The sequence below is a fragment of the Nyctibius grandis genome, chromosome 4 (genome assembly GCF_013368605.1).
Source record: "Nyctibius grandis isolate bNycGra1 chromosome 4, bNycGra1.pri, whole genome shotgun sequence".
Classification (NCBI taxonomy): Eukaryota; Metazoa; Chordata; class Aves; order Nyctibiiformes; family Nyctibiidae; genus Nyctibius; species Nyctibius grandis.
Window position 1 is genome coordinate 87,687,596 of NC_090661.1, and position 23,969 is coordinate 87,711,564.

Consider the following 23,969-nt stretch of genomic DNA (forward strand, 5'->3'; position numbering starts at 1 on the left):
ATCACTCAGAAAGTTGTTTGTTTTCAGGTACAGGGTTTCAACTTCACTAAAAGGAAGGACTACTTTAATTCCATGTGTACTGGGACCTTGTCTCCAACTACACTTAACAAATACACCCTAATAAATTTAAAGAACCAAACATCAGTAGAAGCTAATCTTACAATAGAGACCAGTTCTCTACTACTGAAATTTGCATTTTCCTAATTTGTTAAAAAAAAATGGTCCACATACGAAGTAAAATGGGTAAAAGTAAGTCTAAGATGAGCAAACATTGCCCTTTTTATTCAGTTCCAGTTGTAGCGGTCTCTTGGCAGTAAATCATAATGTGTTCTCTCTTCCTCTTCAGGTCCATAATCTAATGGCAGACCATAATTGTAATCGACTGTTACAACTGGCAATCTTTTACTCTGTTCCATCTCTCTGGTAGTTTCACCTTGAAAAGGTCTTCTTTCATAGTCTATTGAACTATCTTCTTGGTGTACAGATAAAGATGCATGCATTGTTCGTGAAGAATATGGTGCAAATCTGTTTTTTCCTCTATTAAATTCATCTGAGGGATGCATTCTCCTATTGTCTTCAGGACAATTTGGTCGATTACTGTAAGAAGAACAAATATGAGCAGTGAAATCCTTAGAAATAAAACTGTTGATTTATTGTTGGTGACCACCATTAGAAATTAAACTTGTGTAACCTTGAAAGAACAATTCAGACCCTCATTCTTGGTTTTACACCCTAAAATTAAAATCCTCTCTACTGGATGTTGCAAACTTGTTTCTATTAATTTTTGAATTCTAGTGATTAAAATTACAGCTCTTCATAGTAAGTAATTCTACTAGAAGATGCTTTGTTTCAAGTGCTGTTTCTAATTAAAAATCTCTCTTTACTGAGGGTTTCTTTACCTAGGGGCCGTTTTTGTTTCTAAGCCCATGTTTTCATTTTTGTGAATAATATGTAATAGTTCCTGTCTAGTACATAGACTCAAGAGGCAATAATATACTTTGTATTTATATCTCAAAAATTTTAATTATCAATTCTTCTGCAATAGAAGAATCACTCTCCTACAAAATACATATGGAAGGATCTAAAAATTCATATATGATATATATACTTTTTGTTTTGAATTCTCTTTACTCTCAAGTACCTTCCTTCCTTTGTAAAATAAGTGGTGTATAAAGCCAATTCAGAAGAATCTGTGTAAATTTTAAAGTCTTCTCCCTTACTGAACCATAGATTAATTCAGACAACAAAGGATCTCTAAAAGTACCTAGGGCCACCTGCTCAAAATAGGTCTAATTAGATGAGTTTGTGCATGGCCATGTCCAGCTGAGTTCCACATATCTCAAAGGATGGGGATTTCACAGCTGCTCTGGGCAACCTGTTTCAGTATCTGACCATCCCTCACAGTAGAACTCATTAACTTGCTATAGACAGCAGTTAAGAATTAAATATAGCATCTGTATTTTGCTTTTTTGCTTACTGACAGTAGCTTTTCATATTTTGTGGTACGTTAGCTTGAACTGTGCTTGTCATGTCAATGACTTACGTCAGGGATTCTCAAACCATTCCATAATCTCACTCAAACTCAATATAGATGGACCACAGATTTGTCACATTATTTGCTCAGTGTTCAGATTCAATGGTTTAAACTGCATTTAAGCAAAAATATGAAGATCAATTTTTATACAGTTAATTTGTGGGTTTTTTTTTTTTTAGCTGGGAAACTGGAAGAGTAACAGTATAAAGGTAAGTCAGAAAACAACATATGAAATCTGATATTTACCTATAGCTTCTGTTAAAGTCATCATGATCAGACCCATAATCTCTGTGAAGTGAAGGAGATGAGGAGAAATGAGGTTCTGGTACATTTTCATGGGAAGAAAAAGATTGACTTCTGCAAAAAAACAAAAGAATCGCATGTTAAGAAGAGTACAAATGGTTGTAAGCTTTTGAAAAATATGTTTATCAAATGAAATAAAATTATTTTACTTCTAATTAAAATTTACTTAAAAGTTTAATAAAAACTATCTCAATTGTATTAACACCTCAAAATGGTACACTTCATTGTAATGATATAATATCCTCTGTTTCAGCTGTACAATGGAAGAAATTAAATTGTACTTTACTAGCCCAACAAATATCTGAAATACATTTTGAAATATTAAAAATATTTTGAAATATTATGTCAGAATCCAATAGGTTTACTAATAAGTGATAGATGTATTTGGGAGAGTATGATGCAAGTTCAGAAGCAAAAGGATTTCTAACAAATTATTAACTCATGGAATAAACAAATGCAAGTCAAACTTCCTTGTAGCATTACTGTTTATCTCTGTTTGGCTGAGGGCATAAATAAAATTTCATATTGTCTTCTGTCTTGAGGACTGCTTTTTAAATATAAGTTTCTATACAAAACAAAGTGGAACAAAGAGTTTTATTTCAAGCTGACTCTAAAAAGGTAAAGGAAACACATAAGCTTTAATTTAAAGAAGCACAACCTTCTAATTTAGGAAGCATTGGCTTTCAAAGCTGCAGCACTCCAGCTTACAATCAAACCCTTCCATAAGTCAAAATAAAAAAGTTAATTAACTGATCATTTATATATGATTTAAAAAGGATTATTAATTGATTTAAAATTAATTTATTTTAAAAAATTAAAATTAAATTTCAAATTAATTAAAGTGCTGAGGTTTACACTTTTATTCTCTAATTCTGGTCTTACAGCTCAAGGATGCTTTACCTGTCTGAACACCATTCACGTGGCAAGTCATCGTGACCTGGATGATCATGAAAAGGTCTTGGCCTTCGTCCATGCCCTTTATTAACATAATCAAAATCTTTTAACTGCATCTGTTCCTGTAAGTCATCATAAGGCTGATGGTCATGAAAAGGTCTACGCCTTTGCCCAGAACCTTTATTATCATAATCCTTTAGTTGCATCTCTGTTTGTAAGTCATTGCGAGGCTGGTTATCATTGAAAGGTCTCAACCTCTGCCCACGACCCCTATTAACAAACTCAAAATCTTCCAGTTGCATCCGTAGCTGTACGTCATCATGTGACTTACAGTCATGGAAATATCTTAGTCTTTGGCCAGGACCCTTGTTGACACACTCTAACTCTTTCAACTGCATCTGAGTCTGAAATTCGTCATGAGATCGGTGGTCATGGAATGCTCTTTGTCTCTGGCCACGGCCCCTGCTACCAAAATCATAATCCTTTGACTGCCTGTCTTCCTGCAAATCACTGTGAGATGGATGGTCTGGAAAAGATCTCTGCCTTTGTCCATGGCCTCTGTTAAATTCAGCATCCCTCGATTGTCTCTCTGCCTGTAAACCATCATGAAACTGGTGTCCATGAAAAGGTCTCAACCTTTGTCCAGGTCCCTTGTTACTGAAGTCTAGGTCCTTCAGCTGCATGTCTTCTTGATAATCATCATAAAACTGGTGATCAGGAAAAGGTCTTTGCCTCTGTCCTGGCCCCCTATTGTAGTCCCAATTTCTTATCTGCATTGGTGCTCTTAAATCATCCTGAGTCTGATGGTCATGAAATGGTCTTTGTCTTTGTCCAGGTCCCTTATTAATGAAATCAACATCTCTCAACTCTATCTGTCCTTGCAAATCATTGTGAGAGTGGTCATCATAAATTCTTAATCTTTTCCCAGACCTGTAAAGAAGTTAAACAGAACATCATACTTAGAAGTGCTACCAGTCATTAATGAAAAGAAGTTTTTTTTAACTAAGAATTGCTACGAAAGACATTGCAAATATATAGGTAATCAAAGCTACTAAGAATCCAAACTGTAAATAAGATTACAGAACTTTCAATGTCATAGTGGAAGCTGTGACAAACATTCAGTTGTAATTCTATAGTGCTTGTTAAATAGGCAAAACCAGTGATTCCAAAGAAATTAAAAATAACTGCAGATTACTGTAGAGTAATAAAGAAGGACAGGCAAAGTAAAATTCTAAATTTTTCCAAGTGAACTAATTACTTACGAACTTCTAATAGCACACACTCCCTTTCTTTCCCTTATCTTTTCACTGTTTCATCAAATTCGGTAAATATGTTTTGCATTAGTAGGGTGTAATAATAAAATGTCTTTTAAATTAGAGTATCTATATATTTTCAATAATCCTTCCCACAGTGTGGGTTTTTTGGCTTTTAATTCCATGTTTCAGCATATTACCCCTGAAAATCTTCATTTGGGAACCGCTCTACAGGTCCTTCCATTGCATGTGGTGGGGGAATAATATCTTCATCTGAATCCCATACGTCCATTCCAAGGTTACTAAGAATAAAAAAAACATCTCACATAAGCTTCCTTTTTTAAAACATACCATTGAGAGAGAAAAAAAAACACATAAAATTCTTCAGTTTAGAATGACACAAATTTTTGTATGTTAAGTTAAATTTACAGACATTTGTAACTTAGCAAATTTTAATCTTGTAAATTTATTTGGGGAAGGGCTGCAGGGAAAGCAAAGAGAATACCTAAACTTCATGAGCTTGGAACAACATCCTAAAGGATGTGAGACAAGCACCACACCTATTAAAAAATCTGACACAGGACTACTTTAATCATGCACAGATTATAAACAATGATAGCACTAAAACAAAGGGCATTCAATTAAACTAAAAAGATGCAAATCAGTCAGGTATTATTTTAAAATCAATTTACTGCTACAAGATATCATGGGCACAAATAACTTAGGAAGATGTAAAGGTTAGCTATTCCTACGTGAATGTGATAAGCATAACATTCTTACACACCACGGATACAACTGCTATGAACAGAGGAGCTGAGAACAATCTTCCACTTTCCCATACTTTTTTATTCCTAAAACTGTTGTACTCTTTTTTTTAAGTATCTGGTTCTACCATGCCAACAACAGCAGGCAGATCACAGAGCTTATAAAGAAATCTTTGCAGTGGCTCCTTTCAGCTTATAATGAGAGAATACAGACTCAATATACTTGTCATAGTATGATAAAACCACACCAATGTTCAACAGCAACTGTCAGATTAAAAAAATATTTCGAACCATATAAATTCAAAAGATGAACGAAGGAAGTAAACGGCACTTCATGTTATTCGTATCAGAAGTTTTACAATGTATGTGTAGTTGCATATTAAAGGTTTAAGAGGGGGTTAATTTTGGCTTATGACTGGAAGAGAACTTTTCAAAATACCAGTAGACATACTGGAAAATCTTAACAATAGAACTAAAAGCTTTTGTTTACCTTCTCATTGGTTGTGTTCTGAGATCTGTGAGATACACAAGACCATCCATGCGATGACCTCTGGCATCACCAAAAGCTAAAGAAAAAAAGATAGAAGTCTAATGAAATGTGCTCAAACTGAGCCACAAAAATGTGAAAGGCAAGTTTCTGTTCACCATGAGATGTTAATCTAATATTAAATACTTCAGCAAGCTGGCAATATTGCAGCTTTTTTTTTAAACAACTGAAACTAGTAGTGGTAGCAACCCATTACTGAAAACCCTTCAAAGCAAAAGGAAAAAAAAGATTTTAAGCAGCTGAAACGTGCTCCTACTATGCTGTCAATTTGCTAATGCTCAAGCCTTGCTGGAATAGAATCAACAGTCAGAGAAAATCTTCTGTGGAAGACAGCATATGAAATAACTCTAAGGATACTAAAATAGAATTGTAGTATTTGTGAGTACAGTTGTAGTAATTGTGAATTACAACCCAACATGTGCCTTAGTTCAAACTGTATAAATACCTTGGATTGCTGCCTCTGGATCCCAGCCTTCAACATCTATAAGGTATCTGAAGAAAAATAAGATTATTGTCCCAAAGGGATTAGAGATTAATATAACAACACTATCTTTTGTAAACAATAATTTCTGGTTTTATACAACCCTTACCTACATATAAGGTAGCCAGTTCTATTAATTCCATTAGTACAGTGAACACCAATGAGTTTCTCTATCAAAAAGGAAAACACAGTCTTTAATGGTTCAGAAAGTGAAATTACTAAAAAATTAGTGCAAGACAAAAAAAAAGCTGTACTTTTCTAGCAAAGTAATGATAAATAATGCTTGCTATTTACAAAATTATACTGTCATGCCTGTAAAAGAACAGACACATCCAGACTTTGTCCTCTTTAAGCTGGATCTCTAGCAGCAGTTAGCTCGCTATTTCCAAACGTGTGAAGACTGAGATTAACTCTGCAGAATTTAGGAAAAAAGAAAGAGGAGCTGATGACAGGTAAAATGGCTGGCCTCAGACAGAACTGCAGTAAGAGGAGAAAAAGAATAATATATGGTTTTGAAAGCAAATCTAAACAAGCAAATGTAAAATTGAGGAACTTGACTTAGAGATTCTCGTAAAACTTACAAAAAGGAGAAAATAAACATAATACTGCTAGTGTCTAGGAGTATCAAATACATTACTAGAAGAATTCATTTAACTGGACTAAAAATTTGGATCATTACTGGGATGAACCATAGAGATGAGGAATTTAGGTTCATCCATGGAGAAAAGACGCACTCTCACGGGAACCAGTAATCTCTAAAGAAATCTTGTCTTTTTTTTTTTTTTAAAGGTTATACTAATCAGCTAAATGACAAAAAGCAGAATAACAGACTATTATTAGGGTGTTTCAAATGAGATATTTCCAACAGGAATAGGGAAACACTAATATGGTCATGCAAGGCACTGATAAAACCTCATCCAGACTATTCAATACAATTCTAATTACCCATATTTAATGAAAAAATCAAAATTAAATATGTATAGAAACGGCTGCTATGATGGTCACCAAAAAGTTTATGAGAAGGGACATAGGAAGCTTGTCTAATTTAGTCTGCAAAACCAAATCTGAGATACTGAATATAGTAACAGGTATGGAGAACAACAATACTTAAGGGCAAAGCTGGCTTAAGAATAAATGTATATTAACTGGTTCAGAGTTTTAGGCTAGATTTTAGATGAAAAACTAATCATCAGAAGAACAAAGTTGTGGCAGAGACAAAGTACTGATAGATGGTCTTTGAAACGGGACTTTGATAAATATTTCAATGAGATAAAAGGAAGTAAGGAAGAACTTACACACTAACTTCCTGAGCAAGGACAAAGGCTGCTTCTTATATCTTTTAATTTTCCCAGCACTTCTAATTTGGGCTCTCACACCTAAGATTTAGGTCAGAGCTAAATCCACAGCAAAACCACGGTTATGCTCTGCAGCAAAAACTGTGTGTACTTGGGCAGTTAATATCTCTACTTTCTCATAGAAAATGCCAAAGTAACCACAGCAAATAGCATGAAAAACCTTGAAAGAATGGTCCTCCAATATTGGATAGACCAACAGTTAAAATCTGCCTACAAAAAATCACTAGGAAAAAAAAGCGAGAAGGTAAAAGCTGCAAACGGGCTGTGGCAAAATACACGCAAATTTATTTCCGCAAAAAATGTCTCACACCACCTCAGCAAGAACTATACTATTGCATAAACACTAAAACAGCAGCATATCCACACTGCGGAAACGTTGACACTGTGTCTGTCATATGATTTTTAAGAATTGCTAGGATGGGAGGTCAATAATGGACTCATAAATCAAAAAACTGCTACATCAGACTAAACTGACTTAAGTTGTTCACACATATCAGTGTCTAGTGCCATCAGGGAAACCCTGTGCTATTTAGAACATCCATAAAGGGCTGGGAGCTACAACTCTAAGCCGATGGTAGACAACTTGGGTCAGACAGATGAAAGCCTTGCTGCAGTTGCTTTGACACATAACGCGAATATAATACTGAGGAAGGGCATTTAAGTTACTAGTCATTTTTGAAAAAGATGTTTTGAATACAAAAAAGATATGCAGTGCTTCACATAATGTCTCTTATTAAGATAGTAAAGTGGAAAGTGCTATAGGAAGTCTGAGAACCCTGGTGTCTTAAATATCTATTGAAATTAATAAATGATACAGTTAGCATTGAAATAAAATCTTTGTTTTTTTACAGCATAAGATGCTAATATTCACCATTTCCTGCATTTTCCCATAGGAATTTTCTGACCCATTTTTTGAACTGTAGGATAGTAGCATTATCGGGGACTTCAAGTCCAACAGTATAAAGTTTCTTATACTGCACGCTTTTAGGTAAATCCTAGCAACAAGAAGAAAAAAAAAATGGTAAAATTTATTGAAGTCTTGCATCAATGAAAAACCTTAAGCAGTATCTAACATAACGCCAATGTAAAACAGTAAGTTCTAATCCTGAGTAGAAACTGAAAACAATCTTGACACAATTCTATAGAGATACAATACACTCTCAGAAACTACCATTTACATTTCCACTTTAAAGACCTGTTCTCAAAGAACAGTTTCTACAGAAGACTTGTTTATCCCTGCTAATAAAGCAGCACATTAACTAAAGAAACCAGGTTTTTGTAATTCCATTCTAACCCATTTTACAATTACTAGCAATATTTGTCCCTCCCACCCACAATCACATATACACTCACATATTCACTCCCTTAATGCTTACAGCCCATGTACATTCAAAGATTAATATTCAGTTATAACACCGCTATTTATTCTCCTTTTCAATAGGAGCCTGATTAATCACACTTGTTTTGACCATACTGGTAAAAAATTTGAAATTGATGAAGTAGTTTAAAAATGTACACTTTCTTAGTGGACTCCACTGAAGATCAGTAAAAAAAGACCCTAGGAATAAATAAGAATGTCTTCTGGACACAGACTGTAAGTCTTCTGTATCTTTTCTGCAGTACCTGGCACTGAAATCTTTATCCATTACTGTGAGCTACCATAATACAAATAAGCCACAAATGCAACTAGCTGGGAGAAGTTATTTTGTCTGTGATAAAACATTTAGTTTCTATTAGAGACAAAATAGATCTAAGATGGCTCACTTGTCTATTCTAATTCAAGGTAAGCAAATGTGTAAATACATTAAAACAAAGGTTACAGTAACTACTTAATTTTGTTATTATGCTTATATTACCTTTACTTCATAGTATCGGGTGGTATAAGTTAAATCAATAATTAATCCAAGCTCCACATTTAGGGCTTTCATTGCAGCAATTAAGTCTTTTGGTGTAAATTTCTGGGTTGGGGTAAGCCTCTGGTTAATTGCCTGAAATGGAAATTGAAAAGAAAGATTTTCTTTTTAAGTTCTAATAACAAGACATTTGTAATATTCAGCTGTTTTAATTAGGACTAGGAAACATTAGTATTCAAAAGGGAATGTTTACAGTATCAGAACCATATCCATGTATTATATGGATAAAAGGAACCAAATAAAAAGAAAGCAAGAATTTGTTGTGTATTCCTATGCAGATGAAAATGCAAGAAAAAGTGTGAGAATTTCCACTCGTACAATGTTAATAAACATTATTAAAATAAGCACGAATTTGATAGACACAATAATTCTGCAAAATGCAGCATGTATATACTGATTTTTAAGTAACTAAACATCAGCAAAAAGCAAAACACCACAATGCCCTTTGCCCCAAACATACTGTGTCCTGCACAATAACACAAAATTAACAGTGTACTTCACATAAAACATTAGAATATGTGATACAAGAGTTCGTTTCTTCTAAAGGTTTTAACTTTCTCCCCACAAATGTTGTGCAGACATTTTATCCCTGCTTCATCTCTTGGCAGTGTACTTGCATGTCATTTATCACTGGAAAATATTAAATGAGACTAAAATATGGTGACTAAAAATGCTGCATGTCAGTGGGTAATGAATAATTAATTTCATTTGACAGAAACAGTGGGGAAAAATGTTTACTCACCCTATTGTAGCTGTGTTTTTTGAAATGTGTTCTTCACTCTATGTATGAAAATGCCTCATATACGCAAGACTGGATTTTCTCTGACTAGTGCGCTTGTCCGTTGCAAGAGCCTTTTGACACAGGCTCAGCCACAACCAATAAAGACAGTGGCATAAGATGCAGCAGCCTCAACCACCTCTCAGTTCCTTTGTCAACAAGAAATTAAAGCAGACTGGACTCAGAACTAATGGAAAGGAAGGCAGCCACAGACCACATACTTCTTAGAACCACAGATGCTATAGGGTAACTAACCATTCCTTCTTTAGACTGTACAATCTAAGATGCTAGCAAGCACTTATCTCTAGTCTGGAAACAGAGACAGGAAACCAAATTAAAGAATAAACAGCAGGACAGTCCTGTCAAAGCTGGTATGTGATTAGGAAGCTTGAGCTAAAAAGACTAGGGTTGAAAGCATATAGAAGTATTCAGTCCTATGCATTTCAGGTACTGATGCACTGCTGAAAAAACAATGGAGGTTGTTGAGGTTCAAACATAATGAACAAGAGTCAGTTATCTCACTGTTATTCAGCAGTGACTTTTAGTAAAATCTGAAACTGAACTTACTTTGAGATGACAACAGTGAATCTGCAAAAGGTATATGGTAGAATGTTAAAGAATTTTTTCTTTTACTATGTGAAGTCACACAAACTGAGGTGGAATACAATTTACAAAAATAAGGTATCTCTAAACACATTGCTTGAGTAAACAGTTAAATGTGTTATGAAAAATCTATGTTTTGAAAGACTGTTTGGCATTTTCTGAAAATCTCCTGCTGAGTATTCAGTAGTTTAGGTGTTTAATTGGGCTCTGAGAATGTGAGAACTCTGTATCAATTCTAAAATCCTTCTATGGCATGGGAAAGAACTTGTCCAGTCCTTACTATACTACAATGTTACTGCTAGCATTACAATGATGATCTCAAAGGAAGGACAGAAAATGCTTCCAGGTAAACCCATAGCCTTAAAGCATTTACTAGCAGCACATCTTCTGCTAAAACAATAACCCTTGAGTCTTGAAATACTGAATATATGCTTTCTCCCTTTGGGTGAAATCACCAATCATCAATTTCCTAATAGGTAGCAAAGAAGGAAACTGCTGCATATTTAAGAGGGCTGTTCCACTAATTTAATAATAGGACTTCTGTCAGACTATGACCAGTCAGGTCTTCAGCATTTCTCGACAAAGTTAATGACCTCCACTATCTTTGCAAAGACGTTCCAGTTTAGTCAGTTATGCATTTTATGTGTATTCTGCCACAAACTCTATGAGCTTCAAGCACGCAGTCTCTGGCAGACTTGTCATTTCTGTATCTTGCATAGTTGAGACTGAACAACCTGAAGGGACAGAAACGTTACAGATTTTGCTTTCTTGGGTACCAGACTTTATATCCGGCCAAGTTCAAAGATAGCTTCACAGAACAGGGATCTATGCCACAGTGAGATCAGTAGGACTGGAAGTGAGCAACACACTGAAGTAGAGTGCCTACTTGTGATATACTGCTATAAATGTTCTCTGAGAATGCCTGCCGTTTTTATGATCTCTGGTGGAGCTCCTTCCAAACTATCACAGGAGCTACAGGGAAAGAGTAAAGCTAGCAATGAAGTATCTTCCTCTGAAATCTGGAGTGACAGGGACAGGGAACTGGAGATACATGTGCTGAACAAATCCTGCCTAGAATAGTGCATCTATGCAAAAAAAATGGTGCTGGGTCAAGTGGAATTACAAATACCCCAATAGCAAAGAAGCTAATTATAAATCTATTTAATTTTCTATTCACTGCTATATCTGTCCACTGGTGGTCTTCGGTAGAAAAACACACGGCTATTGCACTAGCCATCAGTACCATGGAGAACATGACCAATGTCAAGTATGAAATCCTTGGTGTCAAAGGAACCAAACCGTCATACTAAAGTTGTAAAAGCAGCTGCAGGAAGCAAACCCTGCAGGCATTTCACTTCAGTCATTGCTGATAAAAGTGAACTGAATGGTGGCTGAAAACGTAATAAGCACTAATATACCTGAAGAACCAAATTTTTTGTATTATGAATACTAGAGTGCAATCTGTAGACAACAGCTTAAAATATTTACTCTTAACTGCTGAGGTCATGTCTAGCTATTGAACTTTAAAAGAGCTTAGAAACATTTATTTCCTGTGTACCTGAAGCAAGGACTTGTGAGAGTTAATTTATACAGCACTTGTGTTAATCTATATAGAAGGGCAAATTTTGGCTTACATTACCTAGATTGGTATTCATATCATAACCCCTTCATATTATTTTCTTAAACAGACATGAAAAAATAATGAATTTAGACCACTTAACAGTGATCAAATGAATCATGCTGATTGGTTAGAGATTTTATGATTTTTTAAAAAGAAATAAAAAGAGTAACACCAAATACAAATTTTAAAAGAAAGAGAAAAAATAGAGAATATTATGGAAAAAGCTATTAGTAGATGACTGGAAGGGCTAAATCTGAATTTTTAAAGAAAGTAAATTATTTTTTATAAAACTTTCCTGAAGTTTGCATGAATATTCATGCTATTCTTCATTACTTTTGCACTGTATCTAATAGAGACAATCTGTAGTTATTTTTTATACATACCCCTTTTAAAGGCACTTTGAACGCAATAAATCTAGTTCCTGGTATAGGCTGTCCAACTGGTGTCAAACTCCGCCATCTGTAATGAAACAAATAATTATTTTTAAATATTTTCAAATGACGACTCAACAGAAGACACCCACAGCTTCATGTAAAACTTCTGAAAAAAAAAAAGAAGATATTTCCTCTTAGTATTAAAACTTTGGTAAAACAAAGCACATAAAAATTATGCTCCTTTAAAATTGTAACAGTTATTTCAAACTATGTGAAGTTCTTACCAATATCAGGCACATCTGGTGCCGTATGTCACAGTTTCAATATAATAGTTATTTCAAACTTCTCCAAGCAGAAATACATGATAATTATCTTTATTCCCATGATGGGCCGTGCAGCTACTAGCATAATATATTAAGATTTAGATTTCCGAACAGCAGGATCCAATAGTTTCTAAAATTCCATGACCACATAAGCAAGCAATCATAACTGATGTGCACAAGTTTGAAAAAATGACCAATTAAATCCTGATGTGTAAGTAAAATCTTTGTAAAAATCCATCTTCCATTAGAAACATGCCTGTTTCACCAAGGAACTAAGATCTTTTTAGAATAACTATAATCATTTGTTATTATGTATTTTAATAAAATTAATAGATTAGCATTACTTTGGGATGAAAGAAACAGGGAATTGCCTAAAAGATGCAGGAAGAATATCAACAGAATATTGCTACAGCACTGATCAAGGCAGAAGCTTATTTAGCACACTACACAGCTTAAATAAAGACATTTTTATTGTTTGCAAGTCTAAAGTCAGGAGCCATAGTAAAATCAATCTTTATTCTCTGTAGAGCACTACCATAAAGACAATACTTCTTGGAGACAATGTGCACAATTCCTGTTATCATAAAGTAGAATTATGTCCCCAGATCTGCAATTATTCCATGAAGTGGTTTCAAGGTATCGTCAGGACATCTGAAAACACTCTTTCCTTCCTTCTTCTTCAACTTCCAAAAAATTCCTCCCCTCAAAATGGTAGGACAGCATTTACAAACAATAAAAGTAAAAGAAGTATTGTTATATTATAGTTGGTGGAAATTTTTCAACTTGGCAGAATCAAACACCTTCAAAAAGTTGTCATACGCTCGCATCAATCATTTAATTGACAATAAAATGCAAAGTTTACTTTCATTAAAAACACAAAGCTTCTAGATTTTGCAAATGTGTTTACTTTGTAATATGCTTCTTTTTCGAAGAAACATTCTTGACTGCACTTTCTCTTGGTACTTTGAAAAATACAGAGAACATTCCACCTCACCAAAGCTTAGCAAAAATCACCTACTAATATGAAGATTTGTTACAACGCTCAAAATACTAGTAATTCCAAAACGACAAAGAACTGGTATTCACAAATCCTACATTGTACTGAAAAAACTCTTGATACATCACATTTCAGAGATTTCAGGGTTTTTTTGAAAGTATGAAAAGCTTTATCTGAAGAGGAAAACAAGTTAATCAGCAGATCAATTTTAATGGCAAAGACATATCTTACTAAATTTAGGACTTCTATTTCTTCTCCTCATGTGAAGACAGATTATCTCTGTGACCTCAGAAGATGCAGCTGGATGACTTAAAATCTACATGACCTTTTTGCATTTTCAGCTAGTACCTCAACTATTAAATACAAAACATTTTCATAAGATCACCACTGGTGCCCACTCACAATTTTCTGAATTAATGTTTAAATTAATCTCTCCTTTTAAAGGGAGCATCCAACAGCTTCTAGATTCATTTCTGATTTCCATAAAACCACATCATTTATGAAATAAACTGATACTCCATTTTAAAATATTCTAACCACTGAGTATTTTGCTTTGTTCACAATTCCCATATGGGACCATACAAAATCTAAATGTTGGCTGGCAAAACTCTCAATGAAATATCCATAATTATACTCATCATAGTATATAAATAATAACATTACCATTCATAGATGCTTTGAAGTAACAAAGGAAACACTTATAGCATGGTGAACAGAAGCAGAATTGATACTAACAAATCATGATACTAACAATCTCCTACATCAATGTCTTTAGCACTAACTTAATCTTTTTCGTCTTCATCACGAGCTAAAGAACAGATTGAGGCTCACAATGTAGACATACAGATGCTTAGTTTAATGGATAACAAAGGAATAATAATAACTCATCATTAGGAAGGCTGTTGCAAACAGCTGTCATGTAGAAGACAGAAGGTGAGAAGGTATAAGGGCAAGCTAGAGATTAAATCACTGAGAAGTGTTTGCAGTAAAACCTTTTACTAAATTCTAAATTATTGCAGGAACTTTGTACCTCATAATTGCAACGAGGGAACAAAAACAGTCTCGTACTTCATATATTCCCTTAGCTTAGGATAGTTGCATACAGGGAAAAAAAAAAGAGCACATTCTCAATCACCACAGTTTGAAAAGCACTGCTCAAAAAGTTGCATATCGTGTATTATAGAAGAAAAGTGTTCTAACTTAAGAAGTCTTCCTAAATGAATTTTCAAGCTTGTAAACTTTGGAGTCTGGTGGTTGTACACTAGTTGTAAAATATAAAAACAAAAATCTGAGACTATGTTGCCTTATAAATTGTATATGAATCAATTAAGATCACAGTGTAAATGGACTGAAAATATTACCGAAGCTAACAAAACTCACAAAACTCACAACATAATGAAATATCTTAGTTGCAAGAAGTGCTCAGTTAAAAAAATTAAACAAAATCTACAGAAAAACTGTGAAATCTGCCCTGTGCATGCTTTAATTTTATCTCATTCACTTCATCTTAGAATGGTACTAAATGCTGTGAACTTTTATTTAGATGTATATTTAATCTTTAATATTAAGATGTATATTTAAGTTTATATTGTATACTGCTAAAATTAATGACAGTCAGGTTTAATACCAGCTCCTGCCTCTTGCTAATTTTAATAACTCTGGAAATTACATGTCTTTATTTAGAACAAGGAAATACTCTTCCCGCTTTTGCTCTTAAAACTTGCAAATAGAATTAGAAAATGGGCTGTACCTAGAGATACAGAAACTAGTGCAGCAAATGCTGTCATAGAGAGAAAACAAACAAGAATACAGTATTTTTTCTTCAGTCTAGTTCAATTACTCTTTGGTGATAACTCTACCAATAAAATGTACAAAATGCTTTACAAAGCAGGATTTAATCTGACAGCCAGCCATATTCACATATACATCTTTAGAAACATTTTGAAGGAAGGCACAAGCAAAAAATCCCAACCACAGAAGACCAACTACCTTATGTAGTAAGACAATTTAAAAGATGCCACAAATCAGAAATTCAGATCTTTTTTAACCTGCTTTCTCTTGGAAAACTATGAGTGGAAATCTACCACGATTATCATAAACACGAACAATTATGAACCAATAAGAAATGATCACAAAAAGGCTTAAAAATCTTATTTTCTTTAATTAGCAATGTAACAAAGACTTTGTAAAAATTCTGAATTTTTTTTCAGATTAAGGGATTGACAGAACAATGCACCAGGATTACACAGTTTGTTGTGAGACTTTAATAAACTTGGGTTTTTATTCTCCTGTTTTTAAAGCCGTTTAAATCCTCACAGGAAAAAATCTGCAAAATCAGCAAGAAACTCAAAAGTTGCTGACAGTTCTGTGGTAGAAAATGTGCAGAAGGCACTCTTCATCAAAAAATATAAAGGGTACGTGTTCCATGTTATCTTTAAAATGACATTTTAAAAGGAAATTTCAGCATACTGCTGCAGAACTAAAAATTATCTCAAATTAAAAACAGCAGATAGAAATTAAGCAAAGATTGGCTAAGGAAATAAATTCAAATTTGTTCTGTTGTCAACAAAGGAATATGGTTGGGAAGTATAGGTGACAGGGACTAAAGAAAGTAAAACTCTTACAGAAGAAGTCTAGATAAAGGCAGAAAGGACCAAAGACAAGTGAGCTGCAGGTTGTAACATAAACAGGAGTTACAAGAGCAAAGACATTAATAAGCATTTTAACAAGCATGAATGAGAGTTGTGACACGCGATTTGTGTCCTGCTTGAACTTAAGCGGAAGGAAGAAAGCCAGGAGTCAAAGGTGTTATCACAAGACTTGGCACCATCATCATTCCTGTATCAATGACTACAAGGTAATAAGAGGCTTGAGTGAAAAACAAGCCAGACATGAAGTAGCTTAAAAAACGGCAGGAAGAGTTTCCTCAAAGAGGCAATCGTATCTTACTGAGACACAGACATGAAATTTATTTCTATGCCTAGAAATAAATCTACGCATTTGCATCATTGAGGTAATAGCTCTGACCATAGAACTGATGGCATTCATAGTAGAACGATGTTGTGAGTCTAAAATGGAATCATGTAAATTCAGAGAAACACTGCAGCTTCCCAACACAAATAATAGTCACAAGACAACATATCCAGGAAGAAACTGAAGTCTGGAACCTCTGTACAAAACACAATGGTTGTCAAACTGCAGGCAGTCTAGGTCAGCATATATTAAAGCAAACTATCATCTTAAAATCTGTGACATTTCTGGTCCTTTCACAAAGCAAGCAGACAGACCAAACCTCCTTCAGAATCTCAAGAAGTGTGTAAAAAGAACTGCAAATCAAACTCTTAAGTTTGCATAAAGATAGCTATGATAGGCTTTTATGGGCTCAGTCTGGTAATTAAAAATTTTCTGAACTCTAAACTATCCGAAGCTATAAAAAAAACAGAATTTGCATGTTCAAATAGAAAAGTACTTAAGAGAGAACAGCATTTAAATAAAAAGTGACATATTGCGCACACATGATACATTTTCAATTACAGCTTTATTTTTCTAAGTTTTCAAACAGGTAAAAAATCCATAGACTACATGCAGATCAACACCTGAAAGTCACAAAACATAGAAATCAACCAATTATTTAACTATTTAGCTTTCGTGGTTCACACTTCCCTATCATTTTTTGTCTTCATCACTCCCCAACTACCATCAATTATCTTAAAACACAGGCAGAATTTCGCTTGCCATTCTAAACAAAAGAATCACTTCTTGATTGAGAAAAAGTGTTAAACTAAAAAATCGTTCTCCTCTGAAATTTCTGTGATGCTTGAATGGCTTCCAGTTAAATAAATAAATACAATTATTATTGATACTACAGACTCTAGTTAGCTAATCTGTTAGAGGTTTTTAAGTCTAGTTTACATGAAGATATATTATTCTGCTTATCCATTTTAATTTAAATGAAAAGCAAGCATGTTTTATTGTCATTTTCTTTAATCTAAAAATTTCAGAGATATTCAGTAAAACAACAGAAATGAAACTATCTTTATGCATCCTAGTAAAACTTTACCATGTGATCTAGATTAACCCAAGAATCTAGCAGCAATATGCATTGTAACAGCAGCAACCAGTGAAATGTCCTGTTCTAGGACAAAAGAAAAAAACAAACAGCAACAAATTTAGAAAAACACTTTTAAAAAACAATCAGCTCCAAGACCAATCAACTGAGGATCATCAACAGGGCCTGCATAGCAGCCTCCAGCTTCAAGTGCGATAACAGAAGACATTAGAGAAATGCCCATGATAAAGACAAGCTTACAGTAAATTTGAGTAAGGCAAAATTTAGTATTCATCCTGAAGCCTCTTTAGTTAAGCTCAAAGGTATGTTGAATACCAAGATAATAATCCAAGTAAAGAACATTATATTAGCTATATTTTGCATAAATCTTGCTATTAAAAACAAAAAATTGTGATAGCAAAGATGTTTATGTAGGTTTTTAAACATACAAAACTACACAAAAATGAACTGCAAAATACAGCACAGATTGTAAATATCAGTAATATCTGTAATTATTCAACACAATTTTGAAATCGAGTTAGGAAAACTTTATTCATTTCATATGAGCATAATTTGTAATTGTTAAAGTAAATCTTACTATGAATCAATTCTAAAACTTAGAAAATTATACTGGAAATTATAGCTACTATATCCCCTTAACACAAATGTTAAACTAAAATAGGACAAAACTGTGTGTTCCACACCTGGCTCTACTAAAAGTTTTAACTGAAGCAGATAAAATATGCAGCTGTATGTAATTCATACTCAATCATTTAAACAGATAGATACCTTACTATTTATTTTCTTCTGTGATTTTTAAAAAGAAAAATATTATATTTCATATAAAGATATTACATACTTTTTAATGGCAAGCTAGACAAGAAATCTACTAAATAACTCATAGGTACAATATGATGGAAACACTGAATTGGAAATAATTTGAAAGTTTCATGTCTTTAGTTTGTCAGATCTCAGTGACAGAGTTATATAAAAATATAGAGCACAGCAAACTGTCAACAGATAACCTACAAGTTCTTTATGGCAAAACTGTTAGAACTCATTGGTCTTTCTGAAGCTTAAACCCACTTTAGATCACCTATGAAACTGGTGTTTACATTAGCATATACTAAAAAAATAATATCTATACTGTAATACATCTACAGAGTAATTATGGTATTTTTGAAAGAGAAAAACCTTAAGTATAAAAGGAAGTAAGCTCTCTTATCTTACATTTCCATGTGTAACATTCAGTTCAGCAATAACATATTCCAGTATTCCAGAGTAAAAGAAACTAGTACTGAACTCAAGGCATCAATTCAGAATGATTTCCATCCAATAGTGAAAAATCAGCATTAGTAAAACAATGTAAATAGGTATACATTACTTAAAAGCTACAGTGGGTGGAGAAGTAAGTTCAGAGTGCAATAGCTGAAGCTACGCTTAACAATTTAAGGGTTTCTACAGTTCTGGAGCCCCTCATGAACATCTATGATTAAGAAGCAGTTATAAGTTTAGAACTTATCTGGGAAAGTGAATTCTGAAACACTCAGAAAGGATAATTATTGTAACTGTAGAGAAACTCAAGTCTGAAATACTGTCAGCTGTAGCAAGATAATTTAGAAAATACTATTTGGAACCTCTACTCCTTTTTTTGGCCACTGGTACTGCATGATATACACACAGCTTTATTTTCCAAGTGGCTTCCATACCTCCATAGACAACAGATTCAATACTGTTCTGTTAAAGAAAAGTTAGCCCTACAAAGACCATAACATACTATCAAGACAGAACACATACCAAACAGGTCAAAAGAGGAAGGCAGGGAATATAGCTCTTTATCATCTGTTACTACCCAGTTTTCTCACCTTGCTTTTCTTCAGCCCCTGTAAGTGGGATACAAATAAGTCATAGCTCGTAAAAAAAATAGTGTGTATGTAAAGCATGGGAGAAAGTTTCCTTATCATGTCAATAAGTAATTGCATAGCTTTCTACTTGTCGTGTTGTAACACAAAATATGGGCCTTCAAGTCTTACGGCAATGTTACCATTACTCAGGTATTACAAGAAGTAATTTCTCTCCATCACACATTTTTAAATGCAAATGTTTTATGCCTGATGGTATGAAGCACTTTTACTTTACAAATCAGCTCTCACCTTACGGTAACCCTTCTCTCCCATCCACCCTTGAACATGCACAATCAGTTAATGCCATAGACTTCAACATTCCTGTCTAAATGAAAATGCTGATGCTTTTAAGTCTGCACAGAAACAATTCAGTTAAACAAGTATGTTTACGGTGCACAGGCAGAAATACTTCAGCTTTGTCCTTATAATAAAAAAGATCCCCCTCCTCGTATTTTTTTATACCATTTAAGGGAAACATGCAAGAAGGTTTCATTTCTGCAGATGCTTTTCAGAACTGAACCCAAGTTTATGAAATTGTACCCACAGTAGGATTTTGGATGCTGATGCACAAACATGTATAAATCTATAAAATCATTTTAGTATTTTATGACTGTTTCTTATGTAACTTGAACTCCCTTTACTGGCTGGTTCTCCACTATATTATTACAGTATACAACTACTGAAGGAGAATAGCATTTCAGACACTGTGAAGAACCAGAACTTGACTACATTGTGGAAGCTGCAGTGTAAGGGGTCACTTGAATCCCTCTCTTATGCTGATGTCTCACTTTGTTACAAAATTACTTCTCCAGCACTACTTTCCAGGATTGAGACTGCAATGGACACTGTACACCTTAGCTCTGCTCCAAGACATTACTGGGAAAAGGGAGAAATGCTTTTTGCTAAGAAGGAATGCAGGAAGTCTAACTTCCAGTCCACTCCTCCTCTCACTGCTGGAGCAAAGATGGTGCAGATAGCATCAGATCAAACATTCTGGGCTAGGGCTGAGTGACAGGGACACATGAACAAGAGTGGGCCAAGAAGAACAAGGTATAAGACCAGCAGTGCAGATCGAGTGGCAACACTGGCAGTTAATACGACTTTAATATTACTTTAGGTGCTGAGTACACTCAGAGTGCTGCTATCTAGCAAGGTTGCTCAGTGCACACAACCCTTACACAAAGACAACTTTAATTACGCTGCAGACTCAGTACTGTAAAAGGTGATAGTAATTAGCTGACCAATTAAAAAAAATCACCATTTCTTGTTTAGTTGCACTATTCCTAGCTACTTATAACATAACCTCAAATTTATTTTATTGCTTTAAGTAGCATAACAGAATTTGGACTAAAACTGCGGAGAACTGCATAAAGAATTGAGTCAGTAACAGACAACATTAAAAAAATGTCTACACGTAGTGTGACTTTCTTTTGTTTATCTACTATAGTGTTTCTCTTGCAGTATCATTAAAAACAAAACAGTTACTGTTAGATTTATTGCTATTACAATACTGTGATATGACTGACATTGTACTTCCATAGTACGCCACTGTCTGGACTGGTCCTTATGCTATAGTGTACCACAGTCTCACTTCTGCCAACAACTATTTCCAGGGCCAGTAAATTGCACGTGCAGGACCACCTAAGTTAACATTAGGTTGCCTTAAGTCCTCTTCCAGGGTTCACTGCTAATTTTTCCTGGTGTACTAACCTAATTCACAGTGAAGAACTACAATATGCTGTGCTAGCACAAGGATGACATCAATATACAGCTGCATGAGACTGGGAAACTAACAATTCCTTAAACTCCTTTACCGCCAAAAACCCAGTACTGTGGAGGTCTAGCCCGATTTGTTACTAGTACCAAAAAGTAAGTATCTGGAGAAGCTGAAAGCACTTCAGTATCATGAACTTTGTCAGATGGTAACACTAACTTCATAACCAATTACTCCACAATAGATGTTTCTTTCCTTGAAAGATACACAGGTATTAGTTTCCAACCATAGAAGCCAAAAGTACAGTCCACTGCTTCTTCCATACTTAAGAGAAGAAATGCATGTAGCCTGAAAGCTGCTCCAGTTCAAATGCAAAGTTTTAGTAATAATTTCCAAGTATGGAGAAAACAAGTAGGACAGCTATTCTTGCAAGCTTTCTGCATTACTGCTTGCAAACCTAACCCACTTTAGCTCAATTTTGTCCAACTTTTAACTGAAATTTCATAGAAACTTTCAGAGAAATACATGCTTAAATAGCTTTTCTTAGATTTTATTCTAGTTTTAATCCCTGAGTTTGTCAGCTATGAAAAAACTTTCTAAGTTTCTTGAAGTATTTTTTAAAATTTGTTCATCTTTTGTTTCTATTTATTACTTTCAGGCCAACATTTTGCAGGAAATCATGCTTTTTGTGTTTTATTGCTCCTCCTAAGAATGTTCTTAATAAACTTATTTAACACTTCCCCTGAAACCAGGATGTCAACCCTTCCTCAAATAATGTATGAACTGCAAGTTATTGTCCTATTACAGTGTGCCTTGATATCTCAGCACACCCTCCTATCCAAGAAGTTTGTACTCGTGTGAGCAGCAACACATGAGTTAAACTTTTAAACTTGGACTTCTTTTTTTTTTTTTTTCCAGTAGAGCTGGAGAATAGAACTATCTCTGTTTTAAATGTGATCATTCTGTGGTCCCCATATGCACTCCCAAACAAGTAGTCAGAAAGCCTGTAGAGTGCATTTGTTTTTTTTAATTACTATTTTTGCGGATAAAACATTTTTGTGGTCATCTTGTCAAAAACAAAAACGCATGATGTTTCTGGACCTGAATCCATGAAAATATTCCTTGATCACATACATGCAAGCACCTGCTCCCATCTTATTAGGTCTTCCCCCACTCCTGGTAGCAAGCATCTTTGTAGTCAGAAGGATGGACTACTCTCCCATTTCCCCAGTAAGTACACACCTGGGGGTAAGAAGGCTAGGAAGAAGGGACTGTGTTTGGCTGAAGTGTTCCCAGACAGGTCGGAGCATTATACTCACCTGGGGGATGAAGGGCTGGGTTGTTCCTGTCTTGGAGAAGATACTTACCTTACCTGGCTGTAGGTGGTGAAGATGGTTGTGGCAAGAAAGCTCCTGGGGCAGTCAGTGCCCCTTCTCTGTGGGCAGGACTGTGCCCGCTCCTGCCTCTTGCTTAGTGTGAGGGATACTTACCCATCGGGGATAGTATTCTTCTTTACCATGCTGAAAGCAGGAGCAGGCAGAGCAGGAGGCAGCGGTGAAAGTGGGCACTGCAGCAAAGGAGAGAGAACCGCGCAGTTAACACGGTGCTATCTCTTTCTCCATCTGTGGGCCTTTTCACAGGGCTGACTCTCAAGTAAAATAAACCAAGCAGTCAGCTCGAAGCCATCCTGAACAAGTTCTGCAGCTTGCAAGCTACCCTATTTTCTCCACTGCTACAGTATGGCAAGAGGGAAAGACAACTACTCACCTCTCCTCTCCAGGAGATCAAAAGAAACAGAGAGGAGAGGCAGCAGGTTTCTCTCTAACTCTAGCAGCAGCGCTGCAGGTATGGAGATCTTCCTGGCAGTCCCTTCCGTCCCTCTGCTGTGGCTCGGCGCAGTCTATTCTGCCCTTGTGCTCCCACAGCTAAAACTCTCTCAACGAGAAGGAACTCCAGGCAGCTGCAAGAGGCGAGGCCGGCACCTCAGCAAGGGAAGGACCATCACCTGCCCCATTCTAACCCAAACGGGTCCGATCCCGCTAGATCCTGGGCACCGTCAGCGCCCGCCGATCTCTGTGGGACCAGGGCAGGGAGGAGAGGGGCGAGGAGAGCTCCCCGCCTCCGCGGAGGGCTCATGTCCGCCGCTCCAGAGGAGACGCTTGAGGCTGGCGTGAGGCTCCCTCCTCACAGCCCCATGTCCCCGCGAACGCAGGGAGCCCCGGGCAGGACCGCCTCCGAGGCCGGCTCGGGGCGCTCTCTTAGCGGGAGGCGGCTGAGTTCGGGGGAGGAAAAAAAGAAATGAGACCGGGCCGGGAGAGGGGGGGGGGGGGCAGGGGGGGGGTCGCGGCCCGACTGCGGGGGGCCGAGCTGTCGGGAGAGGAGGTGGGCTGTGCGGAGAAGGGCGCAGGCTGCAGCGGGAGTCGGTAACAGGGAAAGGCCCGGGCGCCAGCGAGGCGGGGAGGAGCGGGGCTGCGGGCGGCCCGTACCCTGACAGATTTCCCGTGCAGAGGAAGGTTGTTGCGAGACAGAACGTTCCCGAAAGGATCTCGACTGCGCCTGCGCG

General features: G+C 35.8%; 1 protein-coding gene across 1 annotated transcript; it reads right to left on the bottom strand.

The window, feature by feature from the left end:
- On the bottom strand, positions 1-23,931 carry LOC137662492 (uncharacterized). The gene is made up of 12 exons (XM_068398955.1): positions 23,893-23,931; positions 22,897-22,973; positions 12,430-12,505; positions 8,988-9,119; positions 8,003-8,126; positions 5,886-5,946; positions 5,741-5,787; positions 5,239-5,314; positions 4,185-4,286; positions 2,738-3,661; positions 1,781-1,891; positions 1-597 (listed from the first exon to the last, which is right to left on the bottom strand). Exons 2-12 carry the CDS (start codon positions 22,923-22,925, stop codon positions 285-287), a joined length of 1,995 nt encoding a protein of 664 aa, XP_068255056.1. The 5' UTR covers positions 22,926-22,973; positions 23,893-23,931; the 3' UTR covers positions 1-284.
- Between the last annotated feature and the right edge of the window lie 38 nt (positions 23,932-23,969).

Bases quoted from the DNA above. Each gene is read 5' to 3' on its own strand.
- LOC137662492 (XM_068398955.1), bottom strand. From the start codon at position 22,925: ATGGTAAAGAAGAATACTATCCCCGATGG. The intron at 12,506-22,896 runs GTAAGTATCCCT...GTTTCATTACAG, and splicing joins AAGAATACTATCCCCGATGG to ATGGCGGAGTTTGACACCAG. The intron at 3,662-4,184 runs GTAATATGCTGA...ACTTCTTTACAG, and splicing joins CCAAATGAAGATTTTCAGGG to GTCTGGGAAAAGATTAAGAA.